The sequence below is a fragment of the Pyrus communis genome, chromosome 6 (assembly GCF_963583255.1).
Source record: "Pyrus communis chromosome 6, drPyrComm1.1, whole genome shotgun sequence".
Taxonomy (NCBI): domain Eukaryota; kingdom Viridiplantae; phylum Streptophyta; class Magnoliopsida; order Rosales; family Rosaceae; genus Pyrus; species Pyrus communis.
In genome coordinates this window covers 26946119-26965541 of record NC_084808.1, presented here as the reverse complement: position 1 = coordinate 26965541, position 19423 = coordinate 26946119, and the positions used below count along the sequence as shown (strand labels likewise).

Sequence of the window (19423 nt, the reverse complement as noted above, 5' to 3'; positions counted from 1 at the left end):
TTTGGGTGCTCTGATGTATCAGGTACTTTGGACGTTTTAACGATTTTTAGATGTTTATTTTTGTATTTTCAAACAAAGATCTTACGGTTAAAATTTCCGAAGTAAGGAATACTCACCCAATAGAGCATTGTCCCATTTACGTGGCCTTGCTTGTAAATGCTAGGGTACTTTTGGCACACGCTTTTGTTAAAAGCGCAATTAAATGTTTGTTAAAAATTCATATAATTTTTTAATACAAATTGATAGGTGCTTCTCCGAAAAGTGTTTCTATAATTTCCAAGTATTTTTTCAAAAAAATTTTGCCGGATGGTCCCATAATCTAGTCATCCCATTTGACATCATGCATGACGTAGTCATAGTCGGATCACTAGTGAAATCTAATTACACTGTTAGATATATTTTGCCAATATTTTTGGACAAACTGAGAGAAAGACAACTAAATTTCGCCAAAATTCGACACAGATTTGTACATTCATCAAACTAACAGTCTTTGAACTCTTACAAACAGAACATTATGTGGAAGATGCGATGCATCTTCGTAAGTAACTTTGATGGATGGAGAGAAATTCGATGAAGACGCAAGGGCGCTGCTGCCGGGTCTGCTTGCTTTTCCTTCTTCCTTCTCCTCAGCTGGAAGAATTGCTGCATTATATCTGCACAATCAGATGCCAACACACCACGTCGGATTGTCATATTTGGGTGGAGTGGGTGGACAGGAGGAGCTGGTTTGTACGAGTGTTCCGAGCCATTTCCTTCACCCCTATCAGGAAAAAGTCTGCAAGCATATTTACAGGTTGATAAGATAAGATAAGGAGCAATTGAAGAACACAACTCGCATACCTTATCCAGTTAGGGGTTACGAAGGAGGACACAACTCGCATACCTTAATGAAAAAAGAAAGACTGCTTTCTAACTTTGCAATGTCATCATGCAGACACAGAAGCCAGAAGGGAATTTTTAATGAAGAGGAAGAAAAGCATGATTCCATGACTAGAATATGTCCATTCAGATCATCAATATGCATGTATATATATTGAAATGGGTACTAACAACTAAATAACAGAGAGATTACCGAAAGCCTCCATGACCGAAGAACATTTGAAGCTTCCCGTATGCATATCATTTCTGCATGGGCTGTTGAATCCCGTAATTCTTCCACTCTGATACACACATCAGTGTAAATATCCAGAAGAAAGCATTTAACTATAAAATATACACATAAGCTAATAGAACTCACAGGTTACATCCACGTGCAATAATCTTGGCCTTGTGGTTGAGTATGTGTATGACTTAAGGGAGAATTTCGACGTGGATACAAATGCGGATGAAGTTTGATCCGACATTGAATTCATTATGCTACTTTTGAGTTGTCTTTGTGATAAACTAATTCTTGGTGGTTGTTCGAATTCATCTCCCTTGATATATTGAACACGAAGTAAACAAAAAAGTGGTAAACGTTGATCGTTCATCTTTAGTATTATTGATTCTTACATCTAGGGTTGTACATATGAAAAAATCATCTTCTTGCAATATATTCTCTTGAAAAAAATCTTCTGGCATTGTACCAATAAATTCATAGTTCAACGTCTAAGATTGATAAGAACTTTAGCCTGTCATTGCCAGCAGTATAGTGATTGCTAACCCGATCGTAACCCAGAATCCTGATATCCCTCCTTTCTGATGGAGTGCATTTCCTCCATTCTACGAGACAGAAAAGAGAGGGGTCATAGAAAAAACTTTAAAGTTGTCAAGTAACATCTATAAAATTTGAGCTCCGTCATGCAAATATGGTGTTCTATGGTAATAAGAGTAAGAGCTGGTTAAATTCTTTACCAAATTCAAACTTGGTGATGGGGCCGGTGTTGTATCGTCCTCTGTATCTGTCACCGTAGGTGGTGCTGGGGGACTTTGTACAGTTGGCGCAGGTGCTGGTGCATGATGATGATGATGATGCTTGTTCTTGTGCTTGTGCTTGTGCTTGTGCTTCCCCTTGTGTTTGGGTGGAGCAGGTGACGGTGCTTGCACTGGTTGTGAAGCTGGTGGCACAATAACTGGTGCCGGCGCTGATACTGGGGGTGCTTTTGATGGTGAGGGCACTGGTGCTACTTTAGCTGGTGCCGGTGCAGGAGTTGCTTTAACAGGAGCTGGGGCTTGAACTGGTGTTGGAGATGCAGGTGGCGCCGCTACAGGAGGTGGCAATGTTGGTGTCGAAACAGGTGGTGATGGCGGCGGATTCGGTGGCTGTGATGGAGTTGACACAGGTGGACTTTGGGGTAGCGGGGGTGGGACTGCTGGGCTTTTGGATGGTGCTACCTTAGGGGAAGGTGATGCAGGTGTGGTGGTTGGTGGGGTTGGTGCTGCATTTACAGGCGGTTGTGTTACTGCGGTTGGTGCAGTAGAAGGTGGTGGGGTTGTAGTCGGCAGAGTAGCCGGTGCAGCAGTTGTGGTAGTAGGCGGAGGCGTTGCAGCTGGTAAAGTAGAGGGTGCGGCTGCCGGTGTCTGTGCACCGGTAAGGATTACTTGAAAGCTGAGGCAACATAAAACGAAAGCCAGCAAAATCGAAACCATTTTTGGAAGACGAATTCCAGTGAACAGCATTGGAGAGTTGTCGGTTATATATTACGTTTGTGAGAAGAGAAAAATGCAGTTTGGTGAAACAATAGAAGTGGGGAGAGATATAATTTTCATGTGATGGGAACTTCTCTGCTAATCATTTGGCGAGCAAATGTTGGTAATGAAGTTGAGAAGCTGGCCAAGAAATTGACAAGGGTCTCGCGGCACAAATGTAGAAGATACATCTATTTTTGATCTTAACAGCAGAGCTTAACTCTGGTAGGAGGTGTTCAGTCCTTTCTGAAAGCAAGGTCCTCAATCCTCAATTCAACACCCTTCGTAACATGGGACGTTGCGATGGCAGCATTGTGTTATGCAAGTTACTCTCCTATGAAGCACAGATGACCGCACGGCATTTATTTGTTTGTTTATCATTCATTTGGTAATTTCTCACTGCCAAAGAGAGTTATGAGGCACCGTGATTAAAACAAAGGATGGGCAAACAAAGGCCAACAATAATCCAAGCGAATATCATGAATAAAAGCTAGGATAAATTAGAATTAGATGCCTCATTTTAGATTTTTCTAAATTAAACATATGTTACTTTTCAATTTTTGATTAAAGTGCTTTTACTTTTAATTAAACTTTATATTCCAGGTATATTCTTAATTTAAGTATTTTATAAATTCTTTTAAATTCATTTCTATGTAAAAAAAAATGCACTCAATAATATTCATTAATTTATTGCTATTTTTATGGAATCTCATCCCTTCCTCAATTTAAGGATTCAATTATATCTATTGGGGTTCAAGATTAATTGGATGAAATATAGTTTTTCCAATTTCCTACTTAACATTTTATATAGATTATAAAAAAACAAGAGTCGTTTATAATTAAAATTGAGATGTAGTTTTTTGGGTTACACAACTTACACATAACTTACCATAAGTTTTGTACGTACTAAAATAAGGATAATACAACGTACTAATAACTTGGTACGTACTAAATAAAGAATTGCATAACGTACCAAAAGCAATATTTTATAACATACCAAAATACTAATATGTACCCAGATTAAATTTATATAATGTACCAATAACGTACCAAATGATTGGTACGTTATATTTAATATATATGCGTGGTACGTTATATTCAATATATGTGCATGTTATATTTCATAATTGTATCTCGATAGGATGTTTATGTGTTTTTAGAATTTAAAACAACAAATTATTTGAATAAGAAAAATTCATTTTGAACGAATTATGATAAGATAAGATAGGATGTTTGTGGTGATTTTAGAATATTTGTGATAATATTTTCTGAACTAGTTGGTTAATTAAATACAATAAAAATCATAATTTTTAATTAAAAATTAGTAGAAGAATGTTTGATCAAAAGTTTAAAAGTTATAAATATTTGATTAAAAAAAATCAAATTTGAGACATCTATATCAAAATGCCCCTAAAAGCTATATTAAAAAAAAATACACTCTCTAGGACATCAAAAAAATTTGGATGCTCCAGTGTATCAAGTACTTTGGGTGTTTTAACCGTTTTTAGATCTTTATTTTTGTATTTTCAATATATCTTTATTTTTGTATTTTCAAACAAAGATTTAACGGCTAAAATATCCGAAGTACTGACTACTCACCCAAGAAAGTACCCTAGAGCATTATCCCATTTACGTGGCCTTGCTTGTAAATGCTAGGTTTCTGTAAGTTCTTTTGGCACACGCTTTTGTTAAAATTGCAATTAAATGTTTATTAAAAATTCATATAGTTTTTTAAAACAAATTGATAAGTGCTTCTCCGAAAAGTGCTTTTATAATTTCCTAGTATTTTTTCCCATTTCACATCATGCACGACGTAGTCATATTCGGATCACTAGTGAAATCTAATTATACTGGTAGACATATTTTGGCAAAATTTTAGGACAAACTGAGAGAGAGACAACTAAATTTCGCCAAAATTCGACACAGATTTGTACATTCATCAAACTAGCTAACAGTCTTTGAACTCTTACAAACAGAACATTATGTGGAAGATGCGATGCATCTTCGTAATTAACTTTGATGGATGGAGAGAAATTCGATGAAGATGCGGGGGCGCTGCTGCCGGGTCTGCTTGCTTTTCCTTCTTCCTTCTCCTCAGCTGGAAGAATTGCTGCATTATATCTGCACAATCCGATGCCAACACTCCACGTCGGATTGTCATATTTGGGTGGAATGGGTGGACAGGAGGAGCTGGTTTGTCTGAGTGTTCCGAGCTATTTCCTTCACCCCCATCAGGAAAAAGTCTGCAAGCATATTTACAGGTTGATAAGATAAGGAGCAATTGAAGAACACAACTCGCATACCTTATCCAGTTCGGGGTTACGAAGGACACAACTCGCATACCTTATCCAGCTGCCATCAGCTCCGAGAAGCTTATTTGGAGCCCCCCATACAACAGTGTCAACTCTTGCTTGGAGTATTGCTCCAGCACACATTGGGCACGGTTCAAGTGTTACATACAGAGTAGTCTCCTGAGACATCAGAAAACAAGAGCTAAGTCTAAGGTGGGATGGCCTGGCTTCCTTCATCGCTAAGTAGTAAGTTGAGTTACATATAAACCAATGTCAACAAAACACTTCCACGGTTATAAATTTCATGATAAATGTGACTGACATCGCTTCCATTTTACAACTTAGGAAGTTTTTTAACATCCAATAGAAATACAGATATTTGATGTTTAATGAAAAAAGAAAGACTGCTCTCTAACTTTGCAATGTCATCATGCAGACACAGAAGCCAGAAGGAAATTGTTAATGGAGAGGAAGAAAAGCATGATTCCATGACTAGAATATGTCCATTCAGATCATCAATATGCATGTATATATATATTGAAATGGGTACTAACAACTAAATAACAGAGAAATTACCGAAAGCCTCCATGACCGAAGAACATTTGAAGCTTCCCGTATGCATATCATTTCTGCATGGGCTGTTGAATCCCGTAATTCTTCCACTCTGATACACATCAGTGTAAATATCCAGAAGAAAGCATTTAACTATAAAATATACATATAAGCTAATAGAACTCACAGGTTACATCCACGTGCAACAATCTTCCCTTGTTGTACCAAAACAGCCCCGACAGGTACCTCCCAATTATCAGCAGCCTTCTTAGCTTCGAGAAGTGCTTCTCTCATAAACATTTCATCCATTTTTCTTTGTTCAATTTCAAGTGTATGTGCTTCTTCCCATTCGTCAAATCTGTCTCTGAGGACTTGCGTACTCCTCTGAAACTTTCTTTGTTTCAATTCCCCACTAGTTTGCACATTGTCTGATACTCCTTCATTCAACTTCTGACTGCCAAATTGGTCCATGTGCTCCATTGACCCACTTCCGGAGACAATGTTACTGGCATTTGAAATTTCTTCAACAACAGCAGGCTTTACGCCACTAGCAGTTAGTGGTTGAGATGACTCCACTTTTTCAATGCCAGAAGAACCTCGAAAACTCTTTTGATTCTCTTTTGAACCCAAAGCTCTCTCACTAGAAGATGTAGAAATGACTTTTGATGTCAGCCCACTTTCTTCTTTATTAGGAGAAGGCGGTGTGCCTGCTTCAAGATATCTTACTTTGTCCTTTCCACTTTGAGGAAATGATTTAGACGGTTGCAGCCGATGTTGCAGGTCTTTTTCCCTTTTTGTGTTCTTTTCATTGTTGTCCTCGGTTTCATGGCCAGAAAACCATGCCTCACTACTTGCAGATTCATTTGACGAAATCCTTCCACCCAACCTCACAGCAGAATGAGGGGTCTCAGCATGCGAACTCCACCTCAGCCTAACAATATCTGCAACAATGTTCCATATGGACCTGCCAGTTCTCTTGACAACGGCATCCCCACTTGTTGTAGTAGCATCTGATTTTTCTAACTTGGGGGTTTTAAGAACAGATGTGTCTGTCACATCCCACATTTCATCTGCAGGCCCCTTGGTTCCAGAACCTACAGATGAACGCCTCGTGTCATTTCCCTTCGTCTGAGAGTCTTCAGACCTATTTTGACTAAAATCCACTTGCCCATTCTTCTCACCTCCATGCACCAATTTTGCTTCAGAAACTGTATTTGCATCCTTATTTTCGGAAGTTGAGACTTCATGTCTTGCTCTATCAGAGAGCTCCCCAACAAACTGTGAAGATGACTTCTCCAAACGGTGAGCTGAATCCAAAGCATCTTCAGGATTAACGAGGTATAAAATCTCCCCTTGAGTCTGAGTGTTTCCATTTCCGCTACTTGAGACAGTATTCTCGTTCTGGTTTTCAGAAGTTGAGACTTCATGCCTTACTTTCTGAACAAAACCCCTGACAAACTGTGAAGATGATTTCTCCATACGACAAGTTGAACCCAGAGCATCTTCAGGAATGAGGTATAAAATCTCCCCCTGATTCTCGGAGTTTCCACTCCCACAGGATGATTCTTGGTGCAACGCAGAAGTTTGTTTTCCTGAATGAGTACGCAAGGCAGGCGAACGACTATCTAGAATTTCTTCAGAAACTCCCTGAGTTGTCGTCCCACTTGATGACTCGATGCGCAGCGATCCTCTAGCTATCAATTGAGAAGGGGGAGGCAGAAGCATTGCCCGTGGGCTTCTCTTATGCCCCTCAACATTATGCGGTTGCATTGTAGCTTGGGAAACCACGTCCAAAGATGCTTGGAAACTAGAGGCTTCTCCCGAGTCACTTTGGGCCTCTTTTGTGGGTTTCACTTGTATGCGCTTTTCATCAGCGGTTCCTTTTCCGGATAGAATTCTCTGAAAAGCTTTCTCGTCTATTTTGGGACATGGCTGTGATGACTCTCCACTTGGATTAGGAACCAAGTGTGACTGCCCTACCTGGTTTGTAATTCTAGTTTCAGGCTGAACAATGTTGGCCCTTTCAATATTACTATCACAAGTTTCTGATACTTCAGTGATTTGTGGGGACTTTCTTCCCGAGTCAACGAGTCCAATGACCTGCTGGCCTATTTCATGGAGTTGCGCGTCTGTCTCATTTGCTGAATTCGACAACATATTTGCTTTTTCTTCCTGATAAATCCTTCTTATATCAGTCTCCCTCCGCCTATCAGAGATCCTTTGAACATCAACAACTTGAATGTGTGAGATTTTTGAAATCTTTTGGTGGTCTCTGTTTAACTCTTCTTGTTGACCGATATATCCAGCTGTGTCGTGACGTTCCTCTTGTCTTTCCTGCACCAAGTTTGTAGCTATTGCTAGGTTTTCTTCCCTTCCACTGAGTCTCTCCTGGGACAAGAAAGTTGTTTCAACCTCACTTCCATGGATTTCTGATTCATTGCACTCTTGAAATTTTCTTCTAGAATCAGTCACACCAACCCCAACAACTTGGTTCCCTATTTGACTATATTGTTCTCTTGTTCCCTTAGTCAAATATGAACTCTCTCGCTGATCATCAAATTGCTTGCGGGATCCAGAGGCCTCTCCTAACTCACTTAGATTGGTCTTCGACACTCTTGACGGCATTTCTGAGGATTTCCCACCAGCCTCAGTTTCTTCAGCTACTACCTCTGTAAGCTTCTTTTCTGTCTTCTTCCTCCAATCCCACATGACACCACCATCAACTACAGCACTTCTTTGTTTTGTTGTTTCTCCTTTGCCCTTGGAATCGTCTCTATACTTCCTGTTATCTTCAATGACCTGCCCATCAAATCTACCGCCAATATCAAATTTTGAATCCTCGTACACACTTGACGCTGATTCCCCAAAGAGGCCATGCTTATCCTGAGCATCTGCCTCACTTCCGAAATCACCTGAAGATGACAAAGAGTAATAAGACGAACTAGAACCTCCTTTCATTCCACTACGATTCTCACCTCTCAAAATCATTCCCCTCTCTTCTTTCTGTCTGAAATCCCCTTCACTCAAATCAACTGTGGCTGATCCAAATTGGCGCTTCGAATTGCTCTCCGAAGTACTCACCCTAACATTACTTTTCTTCTTCCTACTGTTACACTCACTACTATTGTCTTGTTCGATGTCCACTTGTACGCCCTTAGACAAACTCCCATTTTTTTCTCTACCACCAACACTCCGCCTCTCTACTTCTACTCTCTTAGACAAACCACCATTTCTCTCCCTACCAATTGATATCCTCCTACTCTCCCCTTCTGCTCTCTTAGATGAACTCTCATTTCTCTCTCTACCAATCAAACTCCTCCTCTCCTGTTCCATTCTCTTCGACGAACTCGCTTTTCTCTCTCTACCGATCAAACTCCTCCTACTCTCCTCTTCTACTCTCTTAGATGAACTGACATTTCTCCCTCGGCCACTCAAACTCCTCCTACCCTCCACATCCACTCTCTTAAACGAAACCCCATTCCCCCCTCTCCAAAAACACTCCTCACCCACTTCCTCACTCAACAAGCTGAGCATAGCCTCGGCATCATCGAGATCACCCGAATCATAAACTCCACCCTCTCCCTCCCCATCAACCACACAACTACACTTCCCATTCCTTCTCCTCCCCCTCCTATCACACACACTCCTCTCCCTAACTGAGCAAGGGAGCCCACAGCAACCCCAGTCAGGCCTACATTCCTGAACACGATAACCACACCGGTCCCCGCCACCCAAAACCAACCTTCTAGAAGCTGACCATTGAAGCAATGTGGATTGCCTCAAACCATACAAGTAACACGGGTTTATGGGCACTCTACGGATTGAAAATTCACAACAATTACAACAACAACACGATTTGGATGATGAACAATGAATTGGGTTTATTGGGTTCCTTTCAAATCTTTCATTCAACAAGTAAGAGTAATCATTGAAGGAATAGGACAGGGAGCCTTGGCTTCTCACAGAATATAAACTGGAGCTAAAATGTGTGTTCTGCATATCCACCAGGAGAGGGAGAGAGAGAGAGAGAGAGAGAGAGAGAGAGAGAGAGAGAGAGGAGGAGGAGGAAGCTTACCTTCGAATTGAGAAGTGGGTTTTGGAGGGCTCGTGAGAGTGAAGCTCCGAGTGAAGGAAAGGTTTGGTTTTTGGGTGGATCAAAATCCAGATTGCTAATTTTACCCAAAAAATATTTCCAGATTGCTAAGCTGGAAAATGAACGAGAGCGGAACACATCCACCTAGGAGAACGATTCACAATTGAGTGGACTCGTTGGGTACAACACTAACTCGGTCAATTTTTGCGCTCAACCATTTGTTTGGACCGAGTAGTTTTTGACACAATATTTTCTGGACCGGATATTAGATGGAAGGTTAGTGTGGGTTTTTAGTGGGCTTAATGCTTGGTGGACACTAAGTTACCAACAAATGAACCCAATTTCTTGTTCATTGGGCTCATTAATTTTAAGTTTTTTGACCGTAATTCAATTTGCAGGAAGAGCCCGTGTCCAAACAAAAAAATTCGTGTTGGGGTGTATGACCTCGTCATTTGTATCACAAAAATATAAAATTTTATCTATCAATCTCATCCAATACCACGTAATCATATATATTATATACTGAAAGAATTATCCAAATCAAAAGGTCCTTTTGAATATCTTCTCGCGACATCCAACTAACTTTATCAACAACAAAATCATATTAATTTGTCTCTGTTTATGTAATATCTAAGAAGTTTTATATGAGTTCTTTTATAACGACTGACTTTGCAAAGAACCGACATAAAGACGCAAACTTTTCGTTACCATTATTTCGGTGGTGTTATAGACATTGGAGTCGAAATCTTCAAACTTGCAAACGCAAAATTAATATGGATCCAACCAAGTTAATTTTGCTTATCGCAAGTATGAAGATGAGTTGAGGGGAAGGTGGGAAGATAACTATTTTTTTCAAAAAGGGATTAGTTGTGGTTTCACCATTGCAATTTACTTTTTCAAGAATCGGGAAGATTCAAATAAGTTTTTCAGTCTTTCTTAACTACTATTATGTGATTCATATGCATCAAGAATTAAAAACAGAACGTACTGTATAAAATACAAACATGAAATTTATTTCTAATCACCAAATCGCCTCACGATGGATATAACTAATTAATTATCAATAATCTATCATCGTCTATTTTAATCAATCAATCAATCAATCAATCAATCAATCAATCAATCATGACAGAAGGATAAATAAAAATTAAAAAAAAAATAATGACCAATATAATATTTAATCGTAATATGAAAGCAACTTTCTACTTACTGCTTTGGCTTGCTTCCCCCATTTGTATAATCTACTGACCCTATAAACAATCCCAAACAAGCGACTGAGCTGGGCAAGTGCATAATTAACCAGCTCCACCAATTATTTTCCATCCATTAATGTCAACTCTCCCCCTTACGTTACAGGATATAAACATTTTTGTATAATATGATTATTTAAAGGAAGTTTTAACGAAAAGTCTACAGTACTGTTCACTTTAACGAAAAATCATATTTTAACATTAAAAAGTCAAACATGGTACTATTCACTTTACCCTTTATTTTGTCTTTATCATTAAAACTAAAAGATTTCAAACATTTTTCATTAGTTTTCTTTTATTTAAATCGTGTTTGAGCCAATGTTGTAACATATATAAAAAAAAATTGGGTAATATCAGAATGATTAAATTTAGAAACAAAATTTGCAAAACTAAATGATGTGTCATCAATAAGAAAAGAACATGTTTATCAACGATTAAGTAATAATTCAATTATCAACTTCTATATCATTTAATTTGCAAAATCTTGTCTACAAATTTAGCATTACTCAAAAAGATTTATAAGATAAAATAAACTTGGCCTCTAGGGTTTCCACACTTGTTCAAATTCAAGAGTGCCCATGTAGGGAAGTTGCCATATTTGTCCATGCATGGTTGGTGGATGTGTAACGCCACAAAAGACCTTCTGCCTTGGATGATGTTTGGTAGGTCACCTTAATCTTTATGAAATTCCTTCGATCAAACTAATGGAACTCCACTTCAACACCAAAAAAATTTCTACCTGATGGATATTGTTCCTGATACTGACACTTTCTTGATTTCATTCTAAACGTAATATAGAGTATTTTAGTATATTTTGAAGTTTTGACCGTTACATCTTTATTTTTTGTCAAATATACAAGGATAAAAAAATAACGATTAAAATTTTTAAAATATAAAATTATAATCCGAAGTACTAGAGAGTTTTCGGGGTTATACATGGGATTGGAAGAGTGATACATTTTCTTTTACCAGCATGTCCTTCAAATTTGGATGGTGTATAGTTAGTTGTCATCCGAAATTTTTACTCAATCTTAATTAACATCATTTGCACAACAATTAACCCCTAAACCTAATGAAACATAAAACTTTATTTATCCTTATTTAGGACAAAACATATAGGTATCACCGAGTTCAAATTGAACTTACTTTTAAGAGATTCTGAATAGAGCACGTCTTGAGCGATTTGATTTAGGAAAATAAATTGAATTAGTTGGTTTTGTTTTCTTTTGTCAATCCAAGCCTTCTAAAAAGTCTTCTGTTCTAGACATCGAAGCGTGGCACGAAAGGCTGCCAAACCACACATGGCATGATATAACATCAGCTCGACAAGCACACCACATTAGAAATTGAGCTGCTTCTATTTTCACATGCAAGTCGCGTCCACTTTGTTCCACATTCCACACAATGGAACATTAACTAATTATCATAATCTCAAGTATGATAAATGGAAAATTTGTAGTATCTTTCAGGCTATTTTGTATATTGAAATTTCTTATCATTGATTAAAATTTAACGATAAAAATTTTGAAGTATAAAAATAAAAAGAAAATTAATGAAAAAAGTTCGAAAATTTTGAGTTTTAAAATGTCAAAATAAAAAGTAAAATGAATATTACCAGGATTAATTTTTTAATGTAAAAATATGATTTTTGTTAAAGTAAACAGTACTAGAAGCTTTTCGTTAAAATTCTTTAAAATAAATTAGAACATAATAGAATTTGTGTAGGATGAATCAAATTAGCATGTATATATAACATTATTACGTATGCACATACGTCGAGAATAGACTTAGCGAATATTAAATAAGATTGATTGAGAAGACCAAGAGAATTTACATGTGTGCATGTATAAATTGTATGATTGATTGAGAAGACCAATAGAATTTAAAATACATGTGCACAATATATTTATATAAGTTGGTGGAAAAAGCAAAATAACCCATAACCCACACAGCTTTATAATATTACACGACCAGCAGCCAACTGATCAAGAGATTTTTTAGTGTTTTGAGAAGATGATCTAATATATTAAGTGTAATAATACAATTAGCTATAAATTTGAAGAAAAAATTATAACTAATTGTATTGTTACACTTAACATACCTAATTTTATTTTTGGCACATTAAAATATTTCTCCCAATTCACCATTCCATCAAGATCCGCATGGCCCTTCGTTCCCTGGCTAACTCACTTTAATACAACCTAATTAACAAGTAGTTGAATTATTCAAACCCGGAACCTTAGCTAGCTCACAACTCCTGCACGTTACATTTCTTGAAGCTTAGGTTATGAAATAATCGTGAATATTCCACTACTACCAGTACTAGGCATATATGAAGCTTCCGAGTTCCGAAACGCGGTTAATATAAAACCGATACCTCCCACGTTGTCAATCTTTTTTGTATGCAATAAAAAACACTCAGGCCTTTCCATCTCCAAGTCATGCTTGACCATGAGAATAATAGTCGAGTTATAACTTCTATATGGTGCTTGACTTTGATGCCAAGGATCTAGTATCTACATTGAAAAAATAGATCTTGACCTAGTATACAAGTTTTGGAAAGAATTTTTCAATGCGCTCAGAACATGGAATAATACATTACATGTCACTATACAAGTAATGAGATATTTGTGTAATAACTCAAAAAATAAAACTTTCCTCCACTTATATAATAACACGTGGTGTACCACTTGTGAAATTGATACCAAGTGGAATACCCCACAATAAAAAATTAGAAGTAATTGTATTGATTAGTTAGATGAATTAGTCAACTAAGTACAGGTTGTTAGATATCCACAAGCATATAAACCAAGTAAACTGATATTGCTAAAGCAAGACAAATGATCTCCATTTATTGTTTTAGCTTTTGTTCTTGAGTTAGGTTTACTTAGTTAACAAAGTGTCAATACTAGCACACCCTACAAAGTTTATCTCTAACAATGATTATTTGGACATAAGGGTAGCTTTGCAAAGTATTGACACACAATGAAGTTTTTGGCCGGAAAAACCCACCTCTGGGTAAAAAACCGAGGACTCTCCACTGAGTCCAATCCACTAGTGTAAATAAAGTTCATACAAAGACCACACAAGCTCAATTCTTAGATTCCTATCTATGGAGCAGCTTTACCTTTGTGCAACCTTGCCTTACACAAGACGGACTCATTCGGTCCTCACGAAGTGCCAGCTGATCCTGAGCTCATTACCTTGTGATACCGAGATCAACATGATCAATGAAATGATATGATGTTATGATGTGTTCGAGAAATGAGGATTCAACGACTAGTCAAGTTCTCCAGTCAAACAGTTGAAGAATAACCTAACATGAATCTAGTCAAACAATGATTAGGTATTTGTGCATGAGATGGTTTTGTGGCTAGAGTTTCGGTTTGGAAGCTTAAGAGGTAGCTCTAGGCTAAATGCACTCTTTTATTGAAAATGTGAAAATCCTAACCAAATAACAAACGAAACCTTGGAAACCTTTTTAATGGAAGCTGGATGTTTCAGACCTGAAAGACAAAGAGACACATGTCACATTCCAAAGAGACCTTCCCAGATCAAGGCTGAGAGATCCACGCACGAAAAAATGTGTCAGTTGGCCCATGTTGGCTTTCTTAATTTGCGTGCCAGATAGCTAGAAAACAGACGAAAATTCTGACTAGACAACTACACTAGACAGAAGGAATCTAGAAAAATAAGTTTGACATGCATATGCTAATGTATGATACAAACCCTTTTGTAGCGAAGATGGCTGGTGCTTTGACAGGATCAATCCTCAATAGTAATTCCAGATTAGCATTGCACCTTAACTCTAAGCTATGAGCATGTGTGGTAGCAATTACAAGATGTAACAAAGGAAGGCACACAATAAACCTAAAACTTAACAACCCGTATTCCAGGCACAATAAAACAATTTCTCCAAGTTTTAGGTATATTAATAAATAATAAGTTTATTTGAGTAGAATGACAATGCATGCTACATACTAAAAAAAGAAAAATCGTAGACGAAGCTTTCCACGCGTTAAATATGCATATGAATTTTCTTTTTCCTTGTGTGGGAAAACATGTACAGGAAATCTGATCATAAAAGGTCACGTAATTGGGGTTTACTTTTCTATTTATCTTTATTAAAATCCAATTTAAAGAATTATGAATTCTTCTTATTAAACTAGGTAGCGTTTATTGGCAATCTTTTATTATTTTTTTAATTTTTTAATGAATTAAAATAGATTCAAGTATTTGTTTAATTTTATTATATAGATAATCTTAGGAACGACACTTGGAATTTTTCTAAAAAGACAAGAATGCCTCATTAAATAGGCAAGACTTACAAATATTCCCACGCGCATGAGTTTAATATTGGAGGCTTGAGCAACAAACTACGACACCACCAAGCTTTATGTCCTACCAAGAAAGAAAAGTTAAAGGCATTAAAGATAAGAATTGTATCTTTAATACTCTCTTAATTGAAGACCAACTAACACAAGTATTGAATCCTCACCACACTCAATCATACTACCATCATCATCCGAAGATGTTAGCTCATAATTAATATCTTTGAGATTATTCTTTCTTCATTCATCTACGAATGACTCACCTTGCTAATGGGAAGCTGACACGTGTAGGGCAAAATCCTACAACTAGGCCCGCCACCTTCCTATAAATACCTCATCTCAACCAATTTTTGGTAAGCTTTTACTACGCATACAAACCCAAAACACTAATTCTTTTAAGATAAAATGACTTACATCGGAGGTCCATTCCCAATCACCCACCTCGTGGACGCGTGAGGCTTTGGCCTTGATCAAATGTGTTACTTTGTTTCATAGGTATAATTTTGTCGAGACCAAATTAAGATAACTGAATTTTACTACCACATGTCCATTATTATATATTTTTATATATATTTTTTAATGTAAGTAACGTTATTACTCTAAACTATACCAAAAAAGGGAGTAATTTTAATTCAAAATATATGTTAAAAATAAAAACTTTATTTACCATGACAGTTACAATTCCAATTAAGGCACTATAATTTGTGTGGGGTTACATTAATCAAGTGGGTGGGATATTCTAAGGATATATATATATATATATAATATTGATGCATTCGTCTTAATTTGCATGTTTTTTCTTTCTATTCTTTTGTAATTTTGGCTCTATTTGTACTAGTCGTTGCCCAATGCTTCTGCAGCAGCCACTCTTGCACAAGTCGCCAAAACGTGTCACTATATAATTCATCCGGTCATGTAAGCAAATGATGCATCAATTGGAAGCTTTCGCTCTTCACATGTCATCCACTTAACACATATTAATCCACACGTTGATTAGTCAAAGCAGATAATTGGATCTTAAAATTGCTTTCCAATCGGGTTCAGATAATAGCTATTAGGAACTGACCATCTCAAGATAATGCAATATTTGGATGAACATTATTTGAGCAGCTCTTTTTTAAAGTGAACGATAGCAATTTTATTAACGTGAATGAAACATACAATCATAGGGCATCCTTGATCACGTTAAGGGCTCCTCAAATTGACAAGAATTAAAATTAGTCTAATTTGGCCAATCTATACTCTATAACATTGTCGTTTTTACGAATATGACATACACGGACATCTCCGAAGTTCTGCAAAAGAGACTTGATATCCTCCACAATCAAGCCCAGTGGAGTAGAACACATCTGCATGCTGCCCAGGTTCTGAACAACTTGAAGAGCATCATTCTCAAGGACCACTTGCGGAAACTTACTGCCAAAAGCCAGCTGCGCAGCATCAGGAGCTGCAAGACACTCAGCAGTTACGAACAAAACTTCTAGCATAGTTACCGGCTTCGTCGGAAAAAAACCATACAACTCTTTCAAAATTAGTTTTAGAACAAAATGATCCGTCCACATTGATCCGTTTAGTTTATTTTATGAGAGATTTTATTTTCTATTGCTATGGCGAGCAACTTTCAATGAATTTGAGCATGATCACAATGCATTATATCTACATAGATTTGTTTTTCATTAATCTACGTTGATAAAAGAGGACATATAAAAAATAATATGTAGAACAATACATCATGTAATTTACTGTTTATCTACAATAATTTATCCAAACCAGTCCAGGACCATCCATTACACATAAATATATGTGTAGTAGGTTGCTTTCACTTTACTATTCAATTTCTTATGTACATGGTTGTTGGAGGGATAAGGAAATGGATGGATATGTCTGTAACAAACTTTTTGGCCCTATTGTAATGTGATTAATTAATTTCTGTCCAATTTGTCGAATGTATGCTCTTCTTATATTTATGGAGCCCATGCATGTTAGTATTTATCCTAAATCCTAATAGTTTTTATTTTACTGAATCCCAACAAAACTCCTAAATTAAACGAGTTTAGGTGAAACTAAATACTGAAATAGGTGATCTCCTAGGAAGTCCTCGTGTTGCATTCTTCATCCTAAACCCTAATAGTTGGAGCATGTAAAATGGAAAGGATGACTGTCTTTTTTTTTTTTTTTTTTTTGAGTAAGGGTTAATAGAATATAGTGGTTAACTCCTTAGGGCCAATGCTGGACCACCATCCCCCTAATGACGATTCACAAATGACAATTCCAATGAAACAAGACACAATGCATGCTACAATTTTCTTATGAAATGGTACAAGCTTATTGGTCAATAACCTTAGTGAACAGTAATATATCGAGATATTTTTTAGTGTGTCTGGAATAAAGACACATACATTAAATTTCATTATGCAAGTAGAGAGATCCATCCTCTATATATATATATATATTGTGTGTGTATATACATGTATACTGATTGAAGACTTGAAATGATATGGTCCTATCCTATGGGATGAACTGATGAAAGTGATTTTGTGACGGCAAATTTTTTTAGTTTTTGCTGACCAAAACGGTGTCTTCTTTCACGGGCTCGACGGCTTCTTTTGCCTCTTTCCCAATTCATGCATGCATGTAATACTAATCACATGTTATACATATTCTGAGCCGGCCACCTGCTGCCCGTGCTACGTTTACGTACCATTTTGGTTTTTGGTGGGTAAATATTCCATCTGCACGGCCACCTTAATTAACACACGCGTCCATAGATACAAACGAAGTTGAAAATATTAAATTATTCCTAATTTTTTGTAACGGATCATAGTAAATTGTATGCACTCAAAACAAAACAATGTTATGTCGCTACAATTGAGTTATCCGAAATTAAGTATTTGTAAAATATCAATCTAATCCTTATGTTGAAGGGTGAGATGACGATTGATATGAGTCACTTGAAGTTCCTCTATGATCTTGAGGTTCCGTGTGTAATTTCATTCGTTACGATGATCATGCAATGGATGGAGCGGTGCACGCAGTGGTCTCTTTCATTACTAAACATAGGGGACATTTTTGTTGGGACCAAATAGCAAACTACAAAGCATGTAGCAGACACAAAACGAGTCCGAGAGACTCCAACAATATCATCTATGCGAGCTGGTTAAATTCCAGTTAATCAACTAATCCATCATAATATTCTTCTCTTTGTCAATGTGTTCAACTCACACCTCCTTAATTGTCTCATAATTAATCTGCAACTATGCATAATTGTCTCAAAAAGATGGAAATTGTCAACTTAGATTTGTTTCAACAACATAACACAATAGCCATGGAGTCATCTTTTTTTTTTTTTTTTTTTTTTTTTTTTTTTTGTTTGAGAAAAGGTGGCATCTAGCTCAGTTCTTCTTGATAGGTTATTTCCCAAATACTATCAATATTGTCCGAGTTTGTTTGCTAATAGAGCTAGATTTGTTACCATATATGTCGACGTGGATAGATGCATCTATATTTGATTTACCTTTTTTATTTACCATTCCATATTCCTTAATTAATTATGAATTGCTTTGGTTAATTCCCTCTATATGACTCCCTAGATTTACCAAAGTATATTCTAAAATAAACGATTCAAGATCCTTTACTCCTTTTGGTTTAAACTTCAAAAAATACAAGTGTTTCATGGTACTTGGAACAAAAGTTTTTTCCCCTTTTTTATTTTGAATTGACGAAGAAGAGGGGATATGAATACTTAGGAAGATCTGAAAAGAGATTTCAAAAAAATATAAAATACTTGTAGCTAACGAAGAATTTGAAACAAAATTGAACACAATAACGCTATAAAATTCATATAACCAATCTTACAGAATGAGTTTTTTTTTTTTGGCCTTTGTTTTTGGCCTTTGAACCAGACAAAAGTGCCAAGGATTATAAAAGTACAAAAACATTACATAAAAAAATTTGAAACAAATAAAAAGACAAGAAAAGGTGCATCATGTGATGTGCGTGCTTTGGTGTAAGAGTGTTTGACCCGCCCCGCCCATCCCGTTTGACTTCCCTAATTTTAAATTTAAAAAACCACATTTTTACACGGAAAGTTTGCAGTACTCTTCATTTTAACGAAAAATCATATTTTTACACTAAAAAATTAATCTTGATACTATTCACTTTACGCTTTATTTTGTCTTTATCGTTAAAACTCAAAGTTTTCAAACCCTTTTCATTAGTTTTTCTTTAATTTTAATTTGTATTTGTCTTAAATTTCTTTCCAACCAATTAAGAAAAACCATGAAAAATTAAACCGATCAA

At 36.5% G+C, this 19423-nt stretch overlaps 2 protein-coding genes across 2 annotated transcripts; both read right to left on the bottom strand.

Annotated features, from left to right (window-relative positions):
* Window positions 1-1308: 1308 nt before the first annotated feature.
* LOC137736541 (lysine-rich arabinogalactan protein 19-like) lies at window positions 1309-2598 on the bottom strand. Its single transcript, XM_068475793.1, has 2 exons — window positions 1834-2598; window positions 1309-1701 (listed from the first exon to the last, which is right to left on the bottom strand). Exons 1-2 carry the CDS (start codon window positions 2596-2598, stop codon window positions 1606-1608), a joined length of 861 nt encoding a protein of 286 aa, XP_068331894.1. The 3' UTR covers window positions 1309-1605.
* A 1772-nt stretch (window positions 2599-4370) lies between these two features.
* LOC137737719 (tRNA(adenine(34)) deaminase, chloroplastic-like) lies at window positions 4371-9686 on the bottom strand. The gene is made up of 4 exons (XM_068477267.1): window positions 5638-9686; window positions 5475-5562; window positions 4951-5078; window positions 4371-4850 (listed from the first exon to the last, which is right to left on the bottom strand). Exons 1-4 carry the CDS (start codon window positions 9447-9449, stop codon window positions 4574-4576), a joined length of 4305 nt encoding a protein of 1434 aa, XP_068333368.1. The 5' UTR covers window positions 9450-9686; the 3' UTR covers window positions 4371-4573.
* Between the last annotated feature and the right edge of the window lie 9737 nt (window positions 9687-19423).